Here is a 22,115-nt window from a genome sequence, read left to right as displayed (position 1 = left end):
ACTGATACCAGGAGAATCATGGGAACAAAGAATGTGCTGCAAGGATAACTCCCATCTGTGTAGTTCAGAAAAGCTGGTGGTGGAGCCTCCAGCCACCCACCTCAAAACCCTCTTCCTGCCTCACACTTCACTCTCTCCCTCTAACCACTACTTCACACAACCCCCAACCCACCCAGTACAGCTGCCTAACTGCTGCCTGTCAAGATACACACATGTGTACACTGGCTGATTGATTCCAAAAGCTATCAAGTATTTCTCTTTTGCGTGTGTCTGTTGACAACTCAATGTTTCCGCTATTTGGTGAGTGGTCTATTAAGTCAGCTGACGCAGAACACTGCATCTCCAATGGACTTAGAATGACAGCATCAAATTGTAAGGAGACCAACACATTCTGAGATTATGTTTTAAAAGACTGTCAAGACCTGACTACATGATGAGCTAATAAAGAAAGACAGCAGTTTGTAGGCTTGGGACCTACCCTTCACCATTCTCAAAGCACAATGATAGTACTTGGGAAGATCTATTCATATCATACCAACTGGAGAGCTTTAATCACACCACGTAGACATGCCTCCTCTGTGACAGTGGCGTCCCAAGCCCCTCAATAGCGTCACACAAAATGAAGGCCACAACTCATGTCTCATACGCACACTTGCCCCTCCTCCACCTTGCCCATGGGGCCACCAACAGTTACTGTGCACCCAAGCTTGAAATCATGAGGGAGGGGGTTACATAAGACAGTGCTCAGTGAAGACAAATCAATTATCTTGACCACCCGGAAATGACAACAAGTCCACTTTACATATTAATACATTATGAAAGCTATAAATAAGCTGAGTAATGCCAGAACAAAGGACTACTAATTACACTCTGAAATATAAAAGCCAAGAAACTAAAATGTCCCCTGTCTACCTTGCAACTATAATTCCTGAGGATAACATTTTCATGGCACACCTTACAACAACAGTTACACTTCAAGTACATAAAATGACTGATAGAGACATACCAGTTAACCACAGGCCCAGATCAATCGGCTCAGCTATGTCAAAAGTAATAGAGAATTTTTGTATAAACATACACTCATTTAAAAAAACAAGTTGCTAAACAAATACCAATACTAATTTAGAAAACAATTACTAATCACAAAAGAAATGTGTGTGTGTGTGTGTGTGTGTGTGTGTGTGTGTGTGTGTGTGTGTGTGTGTGTGTGAGCTGAAGGACATCAAAAAGGACATCAAAAGGAAGCAGGAGTTGAAAAGTGACTGAGACAGGGTTGTAGCCTTGTTGTCAATATGTTTTGGATAAATGGCACCATTGGTTGTAAATACTGAAATCCTTTATTTCACAGATCAATTTTGGTCACTGTGTGACCATCTTCAGTCCTAAAAATGTGAAAGAACCATCAGACATGAGGATCTCACACAAATGTAGCTCTACTTATAATCACCATCAAAAATACAGAAATAGAAAAATATATAGACAAATATACATATTATAAAAACAAATATGATGAGACTTACCAAACAAAAGCGCTGGCAGGTCGATAGACACACAAACAAACACAAACACACACACAAAATTCAAGCTTTCGCAACCAACGGTTGCTTCGTCAGGTAAGAGGGAAGGAGAGGGAAAGATGAAAGGATGTGGGTTTTAAGGGAGAGGGTAAGGAGTCATTCCAATCCCGGGAGCAGAAAGACTCACCTTGGGAGGAAAAAAGGACAGGTATACACTCGCACACACACAAATATCCATCCACACATATACAGGCACAAGCTTGTGTCTGTACATGTGCGGATGGACACGCGCGTGTGCACACCCGTCCTCCCGCCTCCCCCCCCCCCCCCCAAAGCGAGTCCCCCCCGCCCCCGGGACCGGAACGACTCCCCACCCTTCCCCCCAGCCTGCCAGCGCTTTTGTTTGGTAAGTCTCATCATCTTTGTTTTTAGATATATTTTTCCCACATGAAATGTTTCCCCGTGGGAAAAATATATCTAAAAACACAGATGATGTGACTTACCGAACGAAAGTGCTGGCAGGTCAATAGACACAAAAACAAACACAAACATACACACGAAATTCAAGCTTTCGCAACAAACTGTTGCCTCATCAGGAAAGAGGGAAGGAGAGGGAAAGACGAAAGGATGTGGGATTTAAGGGAGAGGGTAAGGAGTCATTCCAATCCCGGGAGCGGAAAGACTTACCTTAGGGGGAAAAAAGGACAGGTATACACTCGCGCGCACACACACACACATATCCATCCGCACATACACAGACACAAGCAGACATTTGTAAAGGCAAAGAGTTTGGGCAGAGATGTTAGTCGAGGTGGAAGTACAGAGGCAAAGATGTTGTTGAAAGACAGGTTGAGGTATGAGGTATGAGCGGCGGCAAATTGAAATTAGCGGAGATTGAGGCCTGGCGGATAACGAGAAGAGAGGATATACTGAAGGGCAAGTTCCCATCTCCGGAGTTCTGACAGGTTGGTGTTAGTGGGAAGTATCCAGATAACCCGGACGGTGTAACACTGTGCCAAGATGTGCTGGCCATGCACCAAGGCATGTTTAGCCACAGGGTGATCCTCATTACCAACAAACACTGTCTGCCTGTGTCCATTCATGCGAATGGACAGTTTGTTGCTGGTCATTCCCACATAGAAAGCTTCACAGTGTAGGCAGGTCAGTTGGTAAATCACGTGGGTGCTTTCACACGTGGCTCTGCCTTTGATCGTGATACACGTGTATACCTGTCCTTTTTTCCCCCTAAGGTGAGTCTTTCTGCTCCCGGGATTGGAATGACTCCTTACCCTCTCCCTTAAAACCCACATCCTTTCGTCTTTCCCTCTCCTTCCCTCTTTCCTGACGAAGCAACCGTTGGTTGCAAAAGCTTGAATTTTGTGTGTGTGTTTGTGTGTCTATCGACCTGCCAGCGCTTTTGTTTGGTAAGTCTCATCATCTTTGTTTTTAGATATATTTTCCCATGTGGAATGTTTCCCTCTATAATATACATATTCTCATACATATCAAATTATTTGAACCTTTTACGCCCATATAATAATAGCACAGCATTTTCTGTGAGGTATAACATGTGCTGTAATGATTGCTTCTGACAGATACCTTCACTTTTACTGTATACAAAAATTTTAAATTTACATAAGAGCCTATCTTGTAATCTTAGTAGTTGCCAATCCAACATGCAGTGAGCTTGTAGCTTACACAGCCAACTAGCCAAGCTCAGTATTGCAGAAACAAGCATCATAGTGCCCTCTATTTCCAAAGCATACAACACCCAGACATCAAATACAATAAATATCATCAATGGAAAAAACAAAGCTTACACCAAAAAACCTCTAAAATCATGTGACAACTTTTACCATCAGAAATCATAACAAAACTTTAACAACCTTCATAAAAAGTGATAAAAAGATATTATAATTTTGTAAATACCTGTAAGAATTTATGCTGATAACATTACTCATTACATATGTCAAGTTTTCGAGTATGATAAGGGAGGGTATAATGTCCTACCGTAAAGCATTAATATTTGTACATTTAATCTATGTTTTTGGAAATGTAAAAAGGCTGTTTCTAATGTTAACTTTTCTGTATGTTTTTAAGAAATTACTACGTGCTTTTACATTAGGTATAGTCCAATAAAAAAATTATCTTGTACTTCATGTCAGAGGGTGTAACTTCATTGTATTTCTTGTATTATGCCTGTATTGTGTTTTTAAAGTTTTTTATGACTTCTGGTGGTAAAAATTGTCATGTGATTTTAAAGGTTACTTTTTATGTAACCTTTATTTTTTTCTATTGATAGTATTTGTTGTATTTGATGTCTAAAAGTTGTAGGTGTCTGAATGTTGTACACTTTCGAATATAGAGGGCACTACGATGCTTGTTTTTGCAATACTGAGCTTAGCTAGTTGGCTATGTAAGCTACAAGCTCACTGTACAATGGATCAGCAACTGGTAAGGTTACAAGATAGGCTCTTCTGTAAATTTAAAATTACTGTTTGCAGTAAAAGTGAAGATATCTGTTGGAAGTAATCATCACAGTATATGTTACACCTCATAGAAAAATGTTGTGTTATGATATGGGCCTACAACGTTCCAATAATTTGACATGTATGAGAGTCTGTATTTTTGTATATATTTTCTGTTTTGTACTTTTTTTATGGTGGTTATAAATGGGGCCACTTTGTGTTAAGATCCTCATGTCTGATGGTAATTATGTATTTTTAGTACTGAAGATGGCCACACAGTGCTTTCATTTATCTAAAATATAAAGAGAACTTTCTTAACACTGAACATAAATTTAAATGTCAGGAAGTCTTTTCTGGAGGTATTTGTCTGGAGTGTGCCCTTGTATGGAAGTGAAAAATGGATGATAAGCATGTCAGACAGGAGGAGAATAGTAGCTTTTGCAATGCAGTGTTACATAAGCTTGTTGATGACTATAGGGATAGATCAAATAACTAATGAGGAGATACTGAATCAAATTCGAGGGCAAAAGAAATTTAAGGCATAACTTAACTAAAAGAAGGGATCAGCTGACAGCACACATCCAGACACATCAAGGAATAGACAATTTCCTGATGGAGGGACGAGAGTGAGTATAAGTGTGTGTGTGTGTGTGTGTGTGGGAGGGGGGCAGTTGACCTAGACAAGAATACAGAGTATGCAGCAAGTAGGTTCTAAAGTAGTTTGCAGTAGTTATTTATTTTGTTTTGGTCCTGTGACAGCTTGTACAGAAATAGTATAAGTCAACAGAAAAAACAGGGGAATAAACATTTCGTGTATGTATAACAACATTAATACAGAATGAGATTTTCAATCTACAGTGGAGTGTGCACTAATATGAAACTTCCTGGCAAATTAAAACTGTGTGCCTGACTGAGACATGAACCCAGGACCTTCGCTGCAAGGATGGGTCACGAGTCATGCTTGTGGAGCTCAGTCAGCAGAGCACTTGCCCATGCAAGGCAAAGATCCCGAGTTTGAGTCTTGATGAGGCACACAGTTTTAATCTGTAAGGAAGCTTCAACATTAATATAGTTGACCACTAGTGACTGCTGTGGACAACGTTCACCATAAGTATAAATAACTATGTTAACTCACTTTATTATACATAAAATTAATACAGTTCATCACACACACACACACACACACACACACACACACACACAAACACACAAACACCTGCTATAATATGTCTGGTAATTTTACATTATAAAATTCCACTTCATTTGGTGATGAATTCATTTACAACATGGGAACTGTAGCTCACCTAAAATGGCTTCACTTTTTTTAAATTGACTTTCTACTTTGAAGGACATTTTTCTGATAGACTGACATTCTGACATGGGAGATGAGAATATTATTGCAGTTCTTAATTTTAAAATTTTACTGATATACATTGAAGGTTGGTAGTTATTCTCTTATGAGGACTACTGCTTCTTGTACAATGATGGAAAAAAATTATTAACACCAAGGAGGAGTTATGCAACATAAACAAAAGTTACACGTGAAAGATTACATCTACTAAAATTTCACGATGCAGTTGCATAGGCATAATGCTAGTAGAGCCACTATGAGAATGCAAATCAAGTTTGCTTTAAATACATTCTGTAAATGTTGTGAGTGTTATTTACCTTTAAAGTTAGGCATGGTGAGTTGATGTTAGTCAAGAATCCCTTGAACATTACTAAAACTCATTATCAACGCCGCACTGAGCCTGAACAAGGTCATGTAATAGAGCTGCAAGAATCTGGATGTTCCTTCTTTGATACTGAAGAAATACTTGGCAGGAATGTAGCCAATGTACATGATTGCTGTCAGCAGTGGTGACTAGAACGTTTGTGCGCAAGAAGACTAGGCACTACCGAGAGGAAAAACCACTGAGTTCAACGTATGGCTCTGACGCATCATACTGCATCTGCAGCAGCAATTTGAGCAGCAGTTGGCACCGCAATGACACAACAAACTTTTACAAATCAGTTACTTTAAGGACAACTCCGAACCAGACGCCCTGTGACATGCAGTCCACTGACCCCAAACTATTGCCATTTGTGAATTTGGTGGTGTCAAGTGAGTACTCATTGGAGGGCAGGGTATAAGGCTGTTGAGTTTTCTGATGAAAGCTGGTCCTACCTCAGTGCCAATGATGGATGTTTGTTGGTTAGGAGGAGGCCCATTAAGGGCCCGCAACCAATCTGTCCGCATGCTAAACACACTGGACCTACAGCTGGAGTTATGGTTTGGGGTGCTATTTCATATGGCAGCAGGAGCACTCTCACGGTTATCCCACACACCCTGACTAAAATTGCATGTCCTTCTGGTAATTCAACCTGTTGTGATCCCACTCATGAAGAGCATTCCAGGGGCATTTCCCAACAGGATAACATTCACCCACATACCGCTGTTGTAACTCAACATGCTCTACTGAGTGTCGACATATTGTCTTGACCTGCTTGACTGCAAGATCTGTCTTCAGTCGAGCACACATGAAACATCACTGGACAACAAATCCAGTATCTTCCACAAACAGCATAAAGAGTCCCTGTATCGATCAACCAAGCGCAACAGGCGTGGAGCTTCATCCCACAAACTGACATCAAACACCTGTACAACATAAGGCATGCACATTTGCAAACTTGCATGCAATGTTCTAGCTGTTACACTAGTTATTAATGTAACAGCATTTCACATCAGAAATGGCTTATCTTGCGCTTACATTAACCTGTGATCTTGCAGTTAGTCGCTTAAACATTTTACCTAGATAAATGTACTCCAAAAATTCATTATTCTACATTAGGCCTAATTATTTTTTGGTATTGTGAATTTTTTTCCGCCACAGTATACAGGGTGTTACAAAAAGGTACAGCCAAACTTTCAGGAAACATTCCTCACACACAAATAAAGAAAAGATGTTATGTGGACATGTGTCCGGAAGCACTTAATTTCCATGTTAGAACTCATTTTAGTTTCGTCAGTATGCACTGTACTTCCTCGATTCACCGCCAGTTGGCCCAATTGCACGACGGTAATGTTGACTTCGGTGCTTGTGTTGACATGCGACTCATTGCTCTACAGTACTAGCATGAAGCACATCAGTACGTAGCATCACAGGTTAGTGTTCATCACGAACGTCATTTTGCAGTCAGTGCAATGTTTACAAATGCGGAGTTGACAGGTGCCCATTTGATGTATGGATTAGCACGGGGCAATAGCCGTGGCGCGGTACGTTTGTATCTAGACAAATTTCCAGAACGAAGGTGTCCTGACAGGAAGACGTTCGAAGCAATTGATCGGTGTCTTAGGGAGCACGCAACATTCCAGCCTATGACTCACGACTGGGGAAGACCTAGAACGATGAGGACACTTGCAATGGACGTGGCAATTCTTCGTGCAGTTGACGATAACCCTAATGTCAGCGTCAGAGAAGTTGCTGCTGTACAAGGAAACGTTGACCATGTCACTAATGGAGAGTGCTACGGGAGAACCAGTTGTTTCCGTACTATGTACAGCGTGTGCAGGCACCATCAGGAGCTGATTGGCCTCCACGGGTACACTTCTGCGAATGGTTCATCCAACAATGTGTCAATCCTCATTTCAGTGAAAATGTTCTCTTTACGGATGAGGCTTCATTCCAATGTGATCAAATTGTAAATTTTCACAATCAACATGTGTGGGCTGAGAATCCGCACGCAATTGTGCAATCACGTCATCAACACAGATTTTCTGTGAACTTTTGGGCAGGCATTGTTGGTGATGTCTTGATTGGGCCCCACGTTCTTCCACCTACGCTCAATGGAGCACGTTATCATGATTTCATACTCTACCTGTGCTGCTAGAACATGTGCCTTTACAAGTACGACACAACATGTGATTCATGCACAATGGAGCTCCTGCACATTTCATTCGAAGTGTTCGTACGCTTCTCAACAACAGATTTGGTGACCGATGGATTGGTAGAAGCGGACCAATTCCATGGCCTCCACATCTCTTGACCTCAACCCTCTTGACTTTCATTTATGGAGACATTTGAAAGCTCTTATCTACGCAACCCCGGTACCAAATGTAGAGACTCTTCGTGCTCGTATTGTGGATGGCTGTGATACAATACGCCATTCTCCAGGGCTGCATCAGCGCATCAGGGATTCCATACGACAGAGGGTGGATGTATGTATCCTCGCTAACGGAGGACATTTTGAACATTTCCTGTAACAAAGTGTTTGAAGTCGTGCTAGTACGTTCTGTTGCTGTGTGTTTCCATTCCATGATTAATGTGATTTGAAGAGAAGTAATAAAATGAGTTCTAACATGGAAAGTAAGCGTTTCCAGAAACATGTCCACATAACGTATATTCTTTCTTTGTGTGTGAGGAATGTTTCCTGAAAGTTTGGCCTTACCTTTTTCTAACACCCTGTATACACGATGGAAAGTGTATGGAAAAGAAGAGGAATGAATCTTGTCTCTTTACGTTGGATATATTTCCACTTGTACTTTTATGGGTTTTGATTACAGTTAGCCTACAGGATGTATTCTCACATAACATTATTTCAAGTCTGATTACCAACTGGAAGTGTGCACAGTATGTCTGTACTACCATTTCTCTTTCACAGCTTGCATTCAGTATCCATGGAATGTAACAGATTAATGAGAGTTTTGCTGTAAGAAGTTGAAGAGGTGTGCTTGATTTTAGATTGCTCTGCAGATATAATCTTAGGAATTTCACATCAACTGATTTTAAACTTCTGTTATTTGTTTTCAATGTGTGGTCATTTTGTTGTTTGGAATATATTAAAAATCATGGATACTATTTTTTCAATGATTATAATAAGTTTATTTTATTTATTTTTTGAAACCAGTGTGTTAGCTCCAACAATGATGTGTCTACTGCAACTGAAGGTTTTTGCAGTTTAATCCTGTAACCAAATTGCTGGTGTCACCTGCAAATAAAGTTTTCTATTTGGCATTAACAACGTTACTAAAATAGTCTATAAACAACAGAAACAGGACTGGAGCTGATATCTACCTTTGTGGCACACTATAGTTGATTAAATTTTTTTGAGGAGGAATGTTGTTTTTCTTAAAATGTTTCAGGTAGTTATATGTTGTTTAAGAACAACTTTTTGTTACCATTTAGTAAGAAGTGATCTAATGAAATACCTCTAATTCCCCTTACTGTCAACTTATTTAGTAGAATAAAGTCAAACACTTGGAAAGGTCAAAAGAATATTCCAGTAGCCATTACCTTTTCATTTATAGCTTTTAAAACAGCATGCATGTATTCATGGACTGCTATGTTGTGGATTGTGATTGCCTAACTCATGCTGATGTTGGTGACAGTAATGAGTTTTTGTTTATAAACTATAGTACCAGTAGCCAATTGTAAAGCAGCTTGAAAAAGATCTTTGAGAAACCACTAAGCTGAGCTACAGGCCCACAATTGTTAAGATTGCCCATGGATCCCATTTAGTGAAAGGGATGGGGGGGGGGGGGGGGGGAGAGATGACCTTCACAACCTCTAGATAACTTGAAAATTTACTTGTAAGATAAAATTTAAAAAAAGGAGTAATTAATAATATGCTTCAGAAATGCTACAATGTAATGTCCTGTCTGATTTCTAATACTGTCTGCAACATTATCAAAACCACATGAACATTTCTTTAACAAGCTCATTGCCAATATGATCTCATCTTGTATGATCTGTTTGAGAAATGCAGACCCTCTAGAGGTTTTGCAGTTTTCAGTGTATGTATAACATGACTTTGAAAGATCATTTGCTAGTTTGATTAAGTATTCATTAAAATTATAGGATGTGGTATCAGATACTTACCAACTTTCGAGTTTTAGGTTAATACTTTTTGCCAACACCTTTGTACATGTTTCTGGCCTAAAGATTTTCCACATGGGTCACGTCTTCTTTTCGCAATTTTTAATAACTGTGTGGTAGATCGTACGGTACCGTACTCTTCTATATAATTTCGCATTTCTAATGACAAGAGGATTATGTATACTTTATCATATTATGTTCAGAGATGAATAAGCTTACCCAGGATAGACTAGCGTGGAGAACGGCATCGAACTAGTAAATGTAAATCTTTTGGTGACAATGCGCAGCAAACATGATGGGAAGATAAAATAGATTATATTGAAAGACGATTCTGTACTAGCATTGTTCAGAATTGTTAAGCGCTTACCTTCTTGTTTGTTGTAAGAGCCAAAAAGCAGCGACGCGAAAAAAGTGAAAGGCTGGTTTCACTTATTGCTACATAAGTTCTCCTGTAACATGTATTATTATGTTAATAAATACGATATTTGGTAAACTAGTAATCTAATGCTAAATGACATGTGTTATCGTTTCGGCCACGGCAATTACCGAACTGGGATACACTGTCAACGCAGTCAGGTGGCACTGAGTCTGACAGCTCACTGCTTTCGACTCCTTTTCAAGGTAACTTATACCGAAACTTTGCAAACGCCACTCCAAAAGTTCAACACGATATTAGCACTTAAGTTGACATTTATTTACGTCTCCCAGGTCTTTTACCGCCAAATTTTAAACGGACTGTCAAAAGCCCAAAGCATGACGTCACACGAAGTTTTGATTATTTATTTGTGTACATGACGCAAAATCGTAACCAAAATCTTCCTGTCCATGACTATCTTATTCTATACGTTTCAATATTAAAATAAATAAGCTATATTTATGTAATTTCTTAGTACCTATGCCCAGACTACCTGCCTAGAGAGCTGGCAGCACTGAGCGTTACGAAAATGTGTTTCTATGACTTAAACTTACAAGATCTGTTTAAGAAGTATCATTTCGTAATTCGTATGCACGTGGTGTCCTGAACGTTTCGCTGATAAAATCAATACATTTTACACCTCTTGGCGCTTTACTGCAAACATCTTTTACAGGAAAATGTGCATGCAAAATGCGACATACGTTATCAGTTCCCTATGTAGAAATGAAGGTGTTGTCTGTAGGTCACAAACTTCGCAACCAGATTCGCTATATTTAAGGTTCTTTCCAAGGTTGGGTGCTTGCGTAATTCTGCTGCAAGGACTCTGCGATTTGAAACTGTTAGCTTTTATTTGACAGCCTTGGCCATTCTCAACCGATCTCAATGAAAATTACGACTTTTTAAAGTAGTTGCTAGGGAATTAATCGTAATCCTTTATTGTTTCATTTCGAACATTACACACTTCCTTTGTGTATTGGGTAGGATAAAGTTTTGTTAACTGAGCCCTCTTTTAGTTTTTGTATTTATATATTTCGTGAAAGGCAAATGAACACCTCATTTTACTGAGTATTAAGTAATCAATGTTCGCAAAAATATGGATGGCATAATCTAATTTTTAACAAAAGCAGAGAACAAAATATAACATAGTTTCAATTGGTTCACATAACTCCTTGTAGCAGGTCAGCTGATCGGAGCCAAGGAATGGGGATTAACTGACTCGTTAATTCAGAAACTTAATAGCCTGTGTGTCAAAGAAGCGTTGGCTGCCCTCGATACGATACATTATACAGACATGCAAACAACAGCATCAAAACTATGTACAAGAAGCTAATAAATAGCTAATACAATCCGAAGTAACTCAGAACACAGTGTAAAAGACAATGTATTTGCTTGTCAAACTAATCTTAATTTAACTGATTTTGGTCATTATAACATAGCATCAGTCCTTGGTGCAAAGCTTCATTCATCTGTTGGTATAAACTTCATTGCTCCATTTAAGTGCCCATAAAATGACATATGAGCACCATCTTTTAGGACTAGAAAAACATTAGCAATGTAATGTTTTAGAATTTTCTTCATTGTAGAATACAGCATACAGTCATCATGTGAAGAACTATGTACTGCTGAAGATGAATAACAAATCCTTTGGATCCTTCGTTGGGCTAAGGAGTAGATGGAAAATCTTTTCTTTGATTCAGTTGACAAATGTCAATCACTCAGATTATCTGGCAGATAGTCTTCATTTGCCTCTGTTCATTAGTTCAGTACTTCAACAATTGATCTTTTTGTACTTGCCACAAGTTCACAACATACTGTATTACTTAATTTTTTTGGGAAAAAAAAACGCCAAATCAACAAGACGGTGAGGTGGCAGAGTAAGCAAATTAACATAATTTTTTTTATATATGATATGGCAGCTATGTTTGTGTGGCTGTAATGTGTGACCAGTATCATGAGCCTTTTATGTATGACAAATGTTGCAGCACTGGTAAAACTGTTTGTCCACCCCTAAAGCCAAGGAGAGCATTGTACAACATGCTATCCTTAAAGCACAATCTAAGAAACCCAAGTAGTGTTGGCACAGCTATTCCTGAAGCACTAATTATTGCAACCATTGTCATAAGTGCATCTGTTTCAGAAGATGTATCCTGCCCAATTGCTCTGCACCCAGTCTGAGCCAATACTTGTGGACACACAGTGGTTGCTGGTGCTTCATCCAGTTTGTGTGTGTTCTGCCGTCCAAATTTGTATTTTCGTTGGAAGTCGGTTTTCTTTCATCAGCACCATGAGCAATTCAAGTCCTGCCATGTTCCTTCTTTCCCAGCTCATTAGTAAAGATTTTCTATTCCAGCTAGCAGATTCATATGCTATAATTATTGCACTCTTTGAGCTTAAGCCACAATGGGCATTGCATGCAATAATGTTACAGGCAGAAAGTGTGTTTTCTACTTCTGTGGAAATTTCAGATGTTTGTTCAATGGCCTAAAATTGACATTGTCAGTTCCTACAGCAAGATGGTGGTGGTGGTTAGTGTTTAACGTCCCGTCGACAACGAGGTCATTAGAGACGGAGCGCTAGCTCAGGTTAGGGAAGGATTGGGAAGGAAATCGGCTGTGCCCTTTCAAAGGAACCATCCCGGCATTTGCCTGAAACGATTGAGGGAAATCACGGAAAACCTAAATCAGGATGGCCGGAGACGGGATTGAACCGTCGTCCTCCCGAATGCGAGTCCAGTGTGCTAACCACTGCGCCACCTCGCTCGGTCCCTACAGCAAGAGTCATATGTATTTATTTTAAGGATAGCTCTTGAAGTAATGTACTTCTTTCTAATATTCACAAGGAAATTTTTTCATAGGTGTATATTGACTGAATGGTTGAAGGGGAAGGAAGAGGGGTGAAGGAAAAGGACTGGTGAGGTGTATGAAATGGGGAGAGTTCAGGAAAGTTGCCGAGAACCCTGGGTCAGGGAAGACTTAGCAAAGTTCTATAACATCATGTGTAGGGCATTGCAAACCTTGACATTCAGCTCTGCACTCAATTCTTTAATAGTAATATGCTGATCATCGTGGATAAGTTGATTCGGGCAGTGTTCATTATGAGGAATGAGAGCTGAGCAGGATCACAATTTCTTGTGCACATATATTTTTGAATTTTTGGGCACAGTACATTGTTTTTGCCTTAATGATGACACAGTGAAAAGTATTGCAACATTGCTTCTAATGTATTTCTAAGTTTGGTTAGAATTAGTACTTTGTATTGAATGAAGATCTGTCTCCCTCGCACAAAATCTTTTGATCCCAAATGTCATCCACCCTTTCCTTCAGCTTCTCGTCGTGCATTTGGATTCATAGTGCTGTAAGACAATTTTTCTGAAAGAAGTTTCTCCTCTACTATGTGCCCTTGATAATCTTTCCCCATTTTTCATATAGTAAATTCTGTCTGAATAGTGAGAGTCAGCACATTTTACTTTTCCTTTCCTTCTTTTTTTCCTAAACTTAGTTCATGAGGATGATGTATTGCTGCCATGTGACCATCGTGAACCGTATGTTTTGAGGCTCACATCTCTTTCAAAGGAAAAAAAAGAGAGGTTTTAAAATAAATTATCCACCTGTATTGCACTATGTCCCATTGTTGTTGTTGTTGTTGAGAATGTACTGGGGGGCTCAAACCAAAGCTAGAAATTAGTAACCCATGGTACCATAAACAAAACCAACTGAGATGAAACCAATATTGAAATCTGCTCATCCAATCAGTTCCTACTCATTTCTGCAAATTCTTATCATTATTGTTTCTAACTGCTTAATGACATTTTAGATATTTCCTGTTGGGCACCTTTGGTTCATTAAGAATTGCTTGTGTTTAGAAATGTGTTGCTGAAATACATGGATTTAAAGAGCTGTTCAAATGCTGTACTCATTTAAGTTTATGACTTGACACTTTATTGTGCCTTATGTGTATGTTGCTTCTTACATTACACTTACAGTATTGGGATGCTAACTTGCATTCATGAAGTGCGTCTACATTGCTGGAAAAAAATTAGTACTCCCTTTTAGAGGTTTCTAATTCACTCAAGATTTACTGTTACAACAGCGCATAAGGAATACATGAAATGATCACATATACAGATCAGTAGCACAAGCAGTTCTGAGATACCAGGTATCGACCCAAGCTGAGACACCCATGTTAGTACATGGTGTTGCCTCCATGGGCGGCAATTCAAGCAGTGACTCTGGCTGGCATCCAGTCAATCATACAGATGGTGAATACTGTCTTGTGTTATGCCACACCTGCTTGACCGGTTCATGTACCTCTGTAAGAGCTGTTGGTGGACGAGTCACACATGTCACGTCTCGTCCCTTCATATTCCACACTTGCGCAGCTGAAGAAATGGCAGCAGACTATGATCGTGGCTGAGGAAGTTGCTGCACGTCTTGCAGAGCATGTCGAGTTTCACAGGCAAGGATTATCATGCTGGGACAACACATCACCTGCCTGTTGCAAGAATGGCAAAAGAACAGGTCCAACTACATTCTTCACATACCAAGTGCTGGTTATCATCCCCTCCAGAAACACCAAAGGTGAATGAGAGTTGTAGCTTATCACACTCCAGACTATAAGACCTGGGGATGAATGCATTGTATGTGACAGCACTCACCAGCTCTAGATCGCACATACAGACGACCATCACTTGCGTGCAGGCAGAATTTGCTTTCATCGCTGAAGACCATGATGCACCATTCCATCTTCCAAGTGATCCTCTGACGTTGCCAGTCAAGTTGTGCATGTTGATGCTGTGGCGTGAGTGGAAGATGGGCTAGAGATGTGCGTGCCTGTATCCCACTTTCAATAACCAGTTCACAACAGTTCATATCAACATGTCTGGGATCACAAGCCCTCTTATCTGTGGTGTGGTAGCTGCACCTTCTGCCACTGCTTCCCTTCCAATATGATGATCCTGGCAGATGTTTTTGGTGTGTGGGCATTTAGAACCTCATCTACTGGTGTGAGAATGTTCTTGTGACCACTGATGTTAGCATTGTTGTACAACTGATGCAGCACATCCAACTTGTGTGGTATTCTCCAAGAGGACCGTACTGCCACTCAAAACACTCACTCAGTTGGCTGTAGGAAGCACAAGTGTGTCTCCATGGCCAAGTGTACTAATTTTATTTTATTTTATTTTTTTATCTTTATATATATATATATATATATATATATATATATTTTTTTTTTTTTTTTTTTTTTTTTTTTTTTTTTTTTTTTTTGCCTGGCAGAATATCCAATATCTGTGACTTAAGCATAACACACTTGTAGAAATACCTTCAGATTATTCAACTTCATGTAGTGATATGAAAAGCTCGGCTTTCACTTATTACAGGCTTTTTATGGTTTTGTGAAAGAATCCTGATGGATTCTGATTATTACCTTTTGTGTTAACCAAGCTACCAATTTTTTCACACTAATTACTTTTACCTTTTCCAAGTTTAATCAATTTGTCTTTTGTAAATATTCACCCTAGAAAAGGCCTATACTTGAACTGTTATAAGATGATCTCTGACAGCTATTGGCGTTGTTGCCAGCTTCCAGCTGTTTAGTATTAAACGGTGCAGGCAAAAATAAAAGTCATCTATGTAGCTGCAGAAACATTTTGGCATTGTCATAGACCCATTTACAGAATTGCCTTATGTGACTGACTGAGGTAGACACATGAAGCTGAGGTGCCCATCCCACTGCAATAGTCAGGGATTAACTTACACCGACTCGACTGTAGTGAGAATATTGAAAATAGGAGGGATTGGACAGGCAATTGTGATATAATTGTCTTAATTAAAATTAATTACATGAATATAATTAAATACATTCATGTACTACTACTTTAAAACTCAAGTATGACACATCTGCATCCATACTCTGCTAACCATTGCAAAGTACATGTTAGGGGGTACTTCCTTCCTACTGTACCAGTTATTAGGTCATCTTCTCATCGCATTCACACATGAAGTATGGGAATAATGACTATTTAAATGCCTCTGTGTGTGCCATAATTAATCCACTCGATTAAACCCAATGTGTGACTGTGTGCTTTTGCTAGAAAAAGAGCCAGAGTTTGAAAGAGAGTGAGTACTTTTTTCTGTTATTTGTGTCCACGTGCAACACACCAGGCCACTATAGGCTTGGACATATTTGTACATATTGTTCCATCCAGGAATTTCCATTATTGTTATACATTGTATGTGTCCCTACTTAGTTTTAAGCGAAATGTGTAGGAATTTGTAAGAAAGCTATCATGGAGCCTTGCATTAGCTGCCGCTGGCTGGTAAATGCACTGTGGTGACATGTAGGTTATAGCAAAGTGTGGGCAAATGGATTGCAAGATGAGCAAGCTATGTTCTGTGAAACCTGCACCGTGCAGTGGTAATACCTGGAGCCACCAGGACAGTGTCATCACACCAGCACAAGAACCATGTTATAAGCTACATGGTCAGGGCTGGATAACAGTGCAATAAATAGGCCGTAGAGCTGTAAAAATAAGTCTGCCCAGTGGCACTATCATGACACTAAGGCTATGCTGGATGACAAGAGAACTGGTCGCCACCAGATTGAGCCAGAGGTTCTATACCAGGTTGGGGTAGCTGCATCTCACACTTTGCACACCCTGTGGCACTTAGTGCCTCAGCACAGCGGATGTGCCATCTGCACCTGCCACCACCAGACCTCTGCCAGGGGGCAGTGGGTTATGTTCCATGTGTGGAAATCATCCCTCACTGCTGCATAAGATGCAAGTTGTGCCCGAGTTGCCAGGGCAAGGGAATTCAACAACAGAGGGCAGACACAGCAAGGAGGAGTAATGTGATGCTGACTTCAGGGCTTAGGTTTATTGATGGACCACTGGCTGGTGCCTGGCCTGAAGTCAGCAATGCAGGGCACTTACCCGAGTTCTGTCACACCAGGGTGAAAGCCAGAAATCTGCTTATCATCACCATCCTACCACATCAGAATGGGGCATGTCTGCCTCACTTTGACAATGACAAAATATGTAATTGAATATTAACAAAGTGTTGCTCTTGGCCACCAGTCTGTCTGGGCCTCCCCAGCCTACCTCTCCACCCACTCACCTGCTGGCCCTACATTGTGGTGTCAGGAGAGCTGGTATTGCTGCCAGTGAACAGTAGTGAGTGTATCACAACTGCCCCTCATTCCCCCTCCACAATATGAAGCCCAAACTGCATCCTAAAATATCTTCATTGTGGGGTGAGTGAAACTGTTGTTTGTGTTTCGGTAAATGTCGTAGGGTCGTGAATCGAGGGCCATCATGACTGCAAAGTTACTTTTGTGAGAAGGGAAGAACTAGTGGACATCTCCTAATCTGTGGATAATTGTAGGGGTCAGCAGTTAGAACTCTTTTGAAGTTCACAGTTTAATTTACTTGGGCACCCTGCCCCTTTCTGTTGAATCTATGGCAGTTGTTTGTTTTATGTGTCACCAATTTGGAATTTTGGACATATGGCAAGACACTACAGAAGTCCAGTTAGCTCATGGTTACAAGCCAGAAATAAGTGTGCTAGTGTTATTGACTAAGGAGTATTCTGTTCTTGTTATTGTGGGGTTGTTATGTTGTGTTTGTAAAATATGAGTAAGGTTAGTGCAATTGCAGAATCACAGACACAGGGTGTCACTTTCCCCAATTCTGTGCAATCTTTTGCTAATGAAGTATCATGGTTAAGAGCAAAAAATACACATGCAAATAATGAGCTGGCAATGAAGAATTAGACATTGTGGTTATTAAAATCAAAGTCTAAGGGTAGATCCGGCCATTGCAAACTTCGTTACCCTCATTTCTGGCAGATCATGCTAGGATGTGTTATTGTTTGTGGAGGATCTCTCTCAGAAACCAAGCAAAGGGTGGCCTGGATGATAATAAGCATCCATTAGACTTGAAAAGCAACCCAGAACCTCTGGAAGGTATTCCCAGAAAAAAAGGAAGGTATGAAAAATGAATATGAGGTGTGGAATGTGCCAAAGTAGGTATAATAGATGAAAAAAGATGTAAGCTTCTGTTGGACACAGGGGCACATATGTTGGTGGCTTCGAGAGATTTAGTGGATAGTAGGCAATGGGGTCCATCATATTTTAAGTTGTGTGAGGTGGGGGATAATGATATATGGCCACTTGGGTTGGTAGTGGTAAATTTTCAAGTGGTGGCAGCCAAGTTTAGGCAGTGTGTGGAAGTGGTGTCTCAAGCAAGAGAGAGCTAGAGCATGATCGTAGGGTTAGACTTTCTGCATCGACATTGTTATTGTTATTTATTGAGCATCCATTTTATCATATACAATGATATAGGAGTTGTCATGTTACATTATTTGAGTTTGTAATCATACAGTAAATTAATAACATAGGCCTACGGTGGTAAAACATATATAAATATATATCTCGTGCAGTGTATAGCAGAGAATAACAAAACAAGCAATAATTAATTATTTATAGTGCATACTATTTTCATACATTTGTTTTTCAGATATGACTTATCATTATCATTGACCACTATAGTAGAGAATAACAGAACAAACAATAATTAATTAATTATAGTGTGTACAGGCAGACTATTTTCATACGTTTGTTCAAATATGAATTATCATTATCACTGACCACTATGAATAACAGAACAAACAATAATTAATTAATTATAGAGTGTACAGGCAGAATATTTTTATCAAATGTTTGTATACGTGACCATGTCGCAGTTGGTGAGACTATTTTCATACATTTGTTCAAATATGAATTATCATTATCATTGACCACTATGTTCTGAAAATCCATGTACTCTGTAACACTGTAAAAACATTCTCTTAATAACATTTTTTTAAGCTCGTTTTTAAAAATGTAAAACTTTTCTATCTTTTTGATGCTTAAGGGAAGAGCACTAAAAAGGATTTTGGAGTGATATATTGCACTTTTGTGATATTGGGCTGTTTTGTGTGTTTCTCTGTGGAAATCATTCCTGTGTATTGTTGGGTAGTCATGGCACTCACTACTTAAAGAAGAAAATTGGGGGTGAGATTTGAAAAAGCAGATACTTTTGTAGATATATAAAGATGTAAGCGACATTATTTGAAATTCTTTGAAAATTTCCCTGCAGGGCTCTCTTGGTGCAGCCCCCTTTCATTATTCTTAATGCTCGTTTTTGAATAATGAATGACTGGTTTGCCAGACTTGAACTACCCCAAAATAAGACACCATACTGCAATACACTATGCATAAGAGCATAATAAGCACATATTACTGTTTTTTCACTGCAGCAGTTTTTCAGCATTCTGAGTATGTAGCAGCATTTACTTACCTTTTTATTGAGCATTTCAATATGTTTATCCCACTCCTAAAAATTTTGTGTTTGAAGTTTGTAAACTCTTCTGTTCACCAAGTTTCGAAACAATATTGGGCTTTACTTTATTTGATACGTGGGTGAAATTCATCCATACTGTTTTTTTCTCATTTACAATAAACAGTTATCTCTAAACCATTTTCCTGGTTCTTCTCTTGTTACTTCTACTTTGTGTTGCAAGTCAGTCTCATTTTGAGCTTTAATAAAAAAGACTTGTATTGTCCACATACAATACAGCATTAGCTAATGTTAAACAGTTTGGTAGGTCATTTATGAAAATCAAGAACAAGAGGGGTCCCAGCACAGAACCTTGTGGCACTCCATTACTAACTTTCTTGTATTCTGAAAAGTAAGAGGTTCCTTCATGAACTATTTCTACTTTCTGGTATCTGTCTGATAGGTATGATTTAAACCAGCTGTGAACAGTACCACATGATCAATAACATCAAATGCCTTTGATAAATCTAAAAACACCCCACAGTTTACTTCGTTATGATCTATAGAGATCAGGAGAAGTTTTAGGAAATTATATACAGCTGTTTCAGTTGACCTATTTTTTCTGAAGCCATTTTTCTCACTGACTAATATTCTACTTGTGTTCAGGAAAGCGGAGAGCCTTTCATGCATCATTCTTTCAATAACTTTTGAGAAGCAGGATATCAAGGATATGGGTCTGAAGTTTTTTACATCATGAATTATGTCTACAAGGGGATGAGCAATATTTATGCTGTGCTTAAGTACTTATCTGGAATGCCATCAGTGCCACAAGACAATTTATTTTTTAGTTTGTTGATTGCATTCTGTACTTCTTGTACACTTACAGGTATAAGAACATAGTTTCAGGATTTGTGGAGATGTTATGTTTAATCTTTGTTTGTTTATAAGGCTTTTTACAATACTTGCATATGGAGGTTGAATATATTGGCAATACATAAAGGATCACTTATAGTTTTGTCCTCACTTTTAATAACAAACCTGCTGTCTCTTACTTTACTTCTGCCTACAGTAGTGTTTAGCACATTCCAAACTGGTTTCATTTTCTTGTTACCCTTGCTTCTACTGATGTGTGAGTCATTATGTAACTTTTTTGCTGCGTTAATGACTTTACTCTACAATTTTTTGTAACAGGTGATATACTGTTTCAGAGCTGGATTTAGCCTGGCTGATTTACTTAGCTTTCTAAGTTGCTCTCCAGATTTCCGTATCCCCTGTGTTACCCAAGTATTAGGCTTGCTTTTTAATTTAATTTTTCGTAAGAAGAAATGCAAATAGTTATGTTTATAACAAGTTAAAAATGACTCAAATTTCATATCCATGGTGTCGAGTTTGTCTAAATCCGAGTCTGAGTTTTTTAATAAATAATTAAAAACCCTAATATTGCTCTCATTGATACATCTTCTGTAGATATATTTCTCATGTATTCTAGAATTTGTGCCCAGTACATTATTTGTATAGAGTTTTATTGCTTTGTGGTCCGAGAACCCTGTGTCAGTTATTTCAATAACATGATCTAGCTTTTGCAAGTCAAAAAATATTTGATCTATTATCATTTCAGAGTGTTTTCCATATCTAGTGCATTCATGGACAGATGGTGCTAAATTTTGTGAATATAACAAATTGTTTAGTTTTGATACTTTTTGACAGTTCATTTTAAAGTTGACATTGAAATCACCAAGTACAATAATGCTCTCTGTAAAATGTCTTAATTCACTAAAAAGTCTTTCAACACTGTCTAAAAACATCATTAAGTTCCCTGATGGGGAACGATATATGCACACAATAATTGTTTTGGGTTCTATAAGTTTGCACATACTGTATTCGAACTCTTTTTCAATATGTTTTATCTTACTGAGTTTAATTTCTTTACATTCAATTCCTTGTTTCACATATATACATGTTCCTCCCCCTTTAAAAGTCTCTCTACAAGAGCTACTGATCATTTCGAATCCTGTTATTCTGGCTGTACAAGCTTGGTTTTCTTTTAGCCAGTGCTCACTTATACATAAAACTGAAATATCCTTTAATTGATCCATTGAAAGCACATCTCATTCAGCAATCTTACTAATTAGACCTGGACATTTTGATATAATATAGCTAATGATATGTTGTCTTTCGAATCCCTCACACATCGTGATTGACTTTTGACAACGTGTGGGGGAGCTTAGCAGGAAGACATTCCAGTTAGGGGAGAATGTTGTCAATGCTGATCTGCTGTGAGGAGTGTCTGTCATAGTAGGCAATCCTGTGAGCAGTGACATTAAGGCATAATTCACATGATTGCGTCAAGTGGTGCCATGATATCAATGCGGGTGAGTGTGGTCAGTATGTTGTGTCTAGTGGAACCTCTGGAGGGCAGTAATGTACTGCATACAGTGTGTTGTTTAGTGAGATGAAGTATTGTACACACACATGAAAAGGACAGAGGCAAGGTAATACCCATCAATTTGTATAATTTTGGTGCCGAGGAGGCTAAGTTGTTAA

The 22,115-nt window shown here is 39.0% G+C and overlaps 1 protein-coding gene across 4 annotated transcripts in view; it reads right to left on the bottom strand.

The window, feature by feature from the left end:
• Positions 1–22,115, bottom strand: part of LOC126236312 (juvenile hormone esterase-like) — a 557,639-nt gene that overhangs the window by 98,122 nt on the left and 437,402 nt on the right. Inside the window, exons 1-2 of one of the 4 annotated variants that reach the window (XM_049945521.1) lie at positions 10,810–11,026; positions 10,208–10,289 (exon numbers count right to left, since the gene is read on the bottom strand). In XM_049945521.1, the coding sequence (XP_049801478.1) occupies positions 10,208–10,289; positions 10,810–10,832 (105 nt within the window). In that variant the 5' untranslated portion in view covers positions 10,833–11,026. Of the gene's footprint in view, positions 1–10,207; positions 10,290–10,386; positions 10,558–10,809; positions 11,027–22,115 lie in introns of those variants that run through there. The other 3 variants (XM_049945522.1, XM_049945523.1, XM_049945524.1) reach the window with 3 other exon arrangements.

This window comes from Schistocerca nitens, chromosome 2, assembly GCF_023898315.1.
Source record: "Schistocerca nitens isolate TAMUIC-IGC-003100 chromosome 2, iqSchNite1.1, whole genome shotgun sequence".
Lineage (NCBI taxonomy): Eukaryota > Metazoa > Arthropoda > Insecta > Orthoptera > Acrididae > Schistocerca > Schistocerca nitens.
Note: the sequence above shows the minus strand (reverse complement) of the source record. Positions and strands in the feature narration are given on the sequence as shown.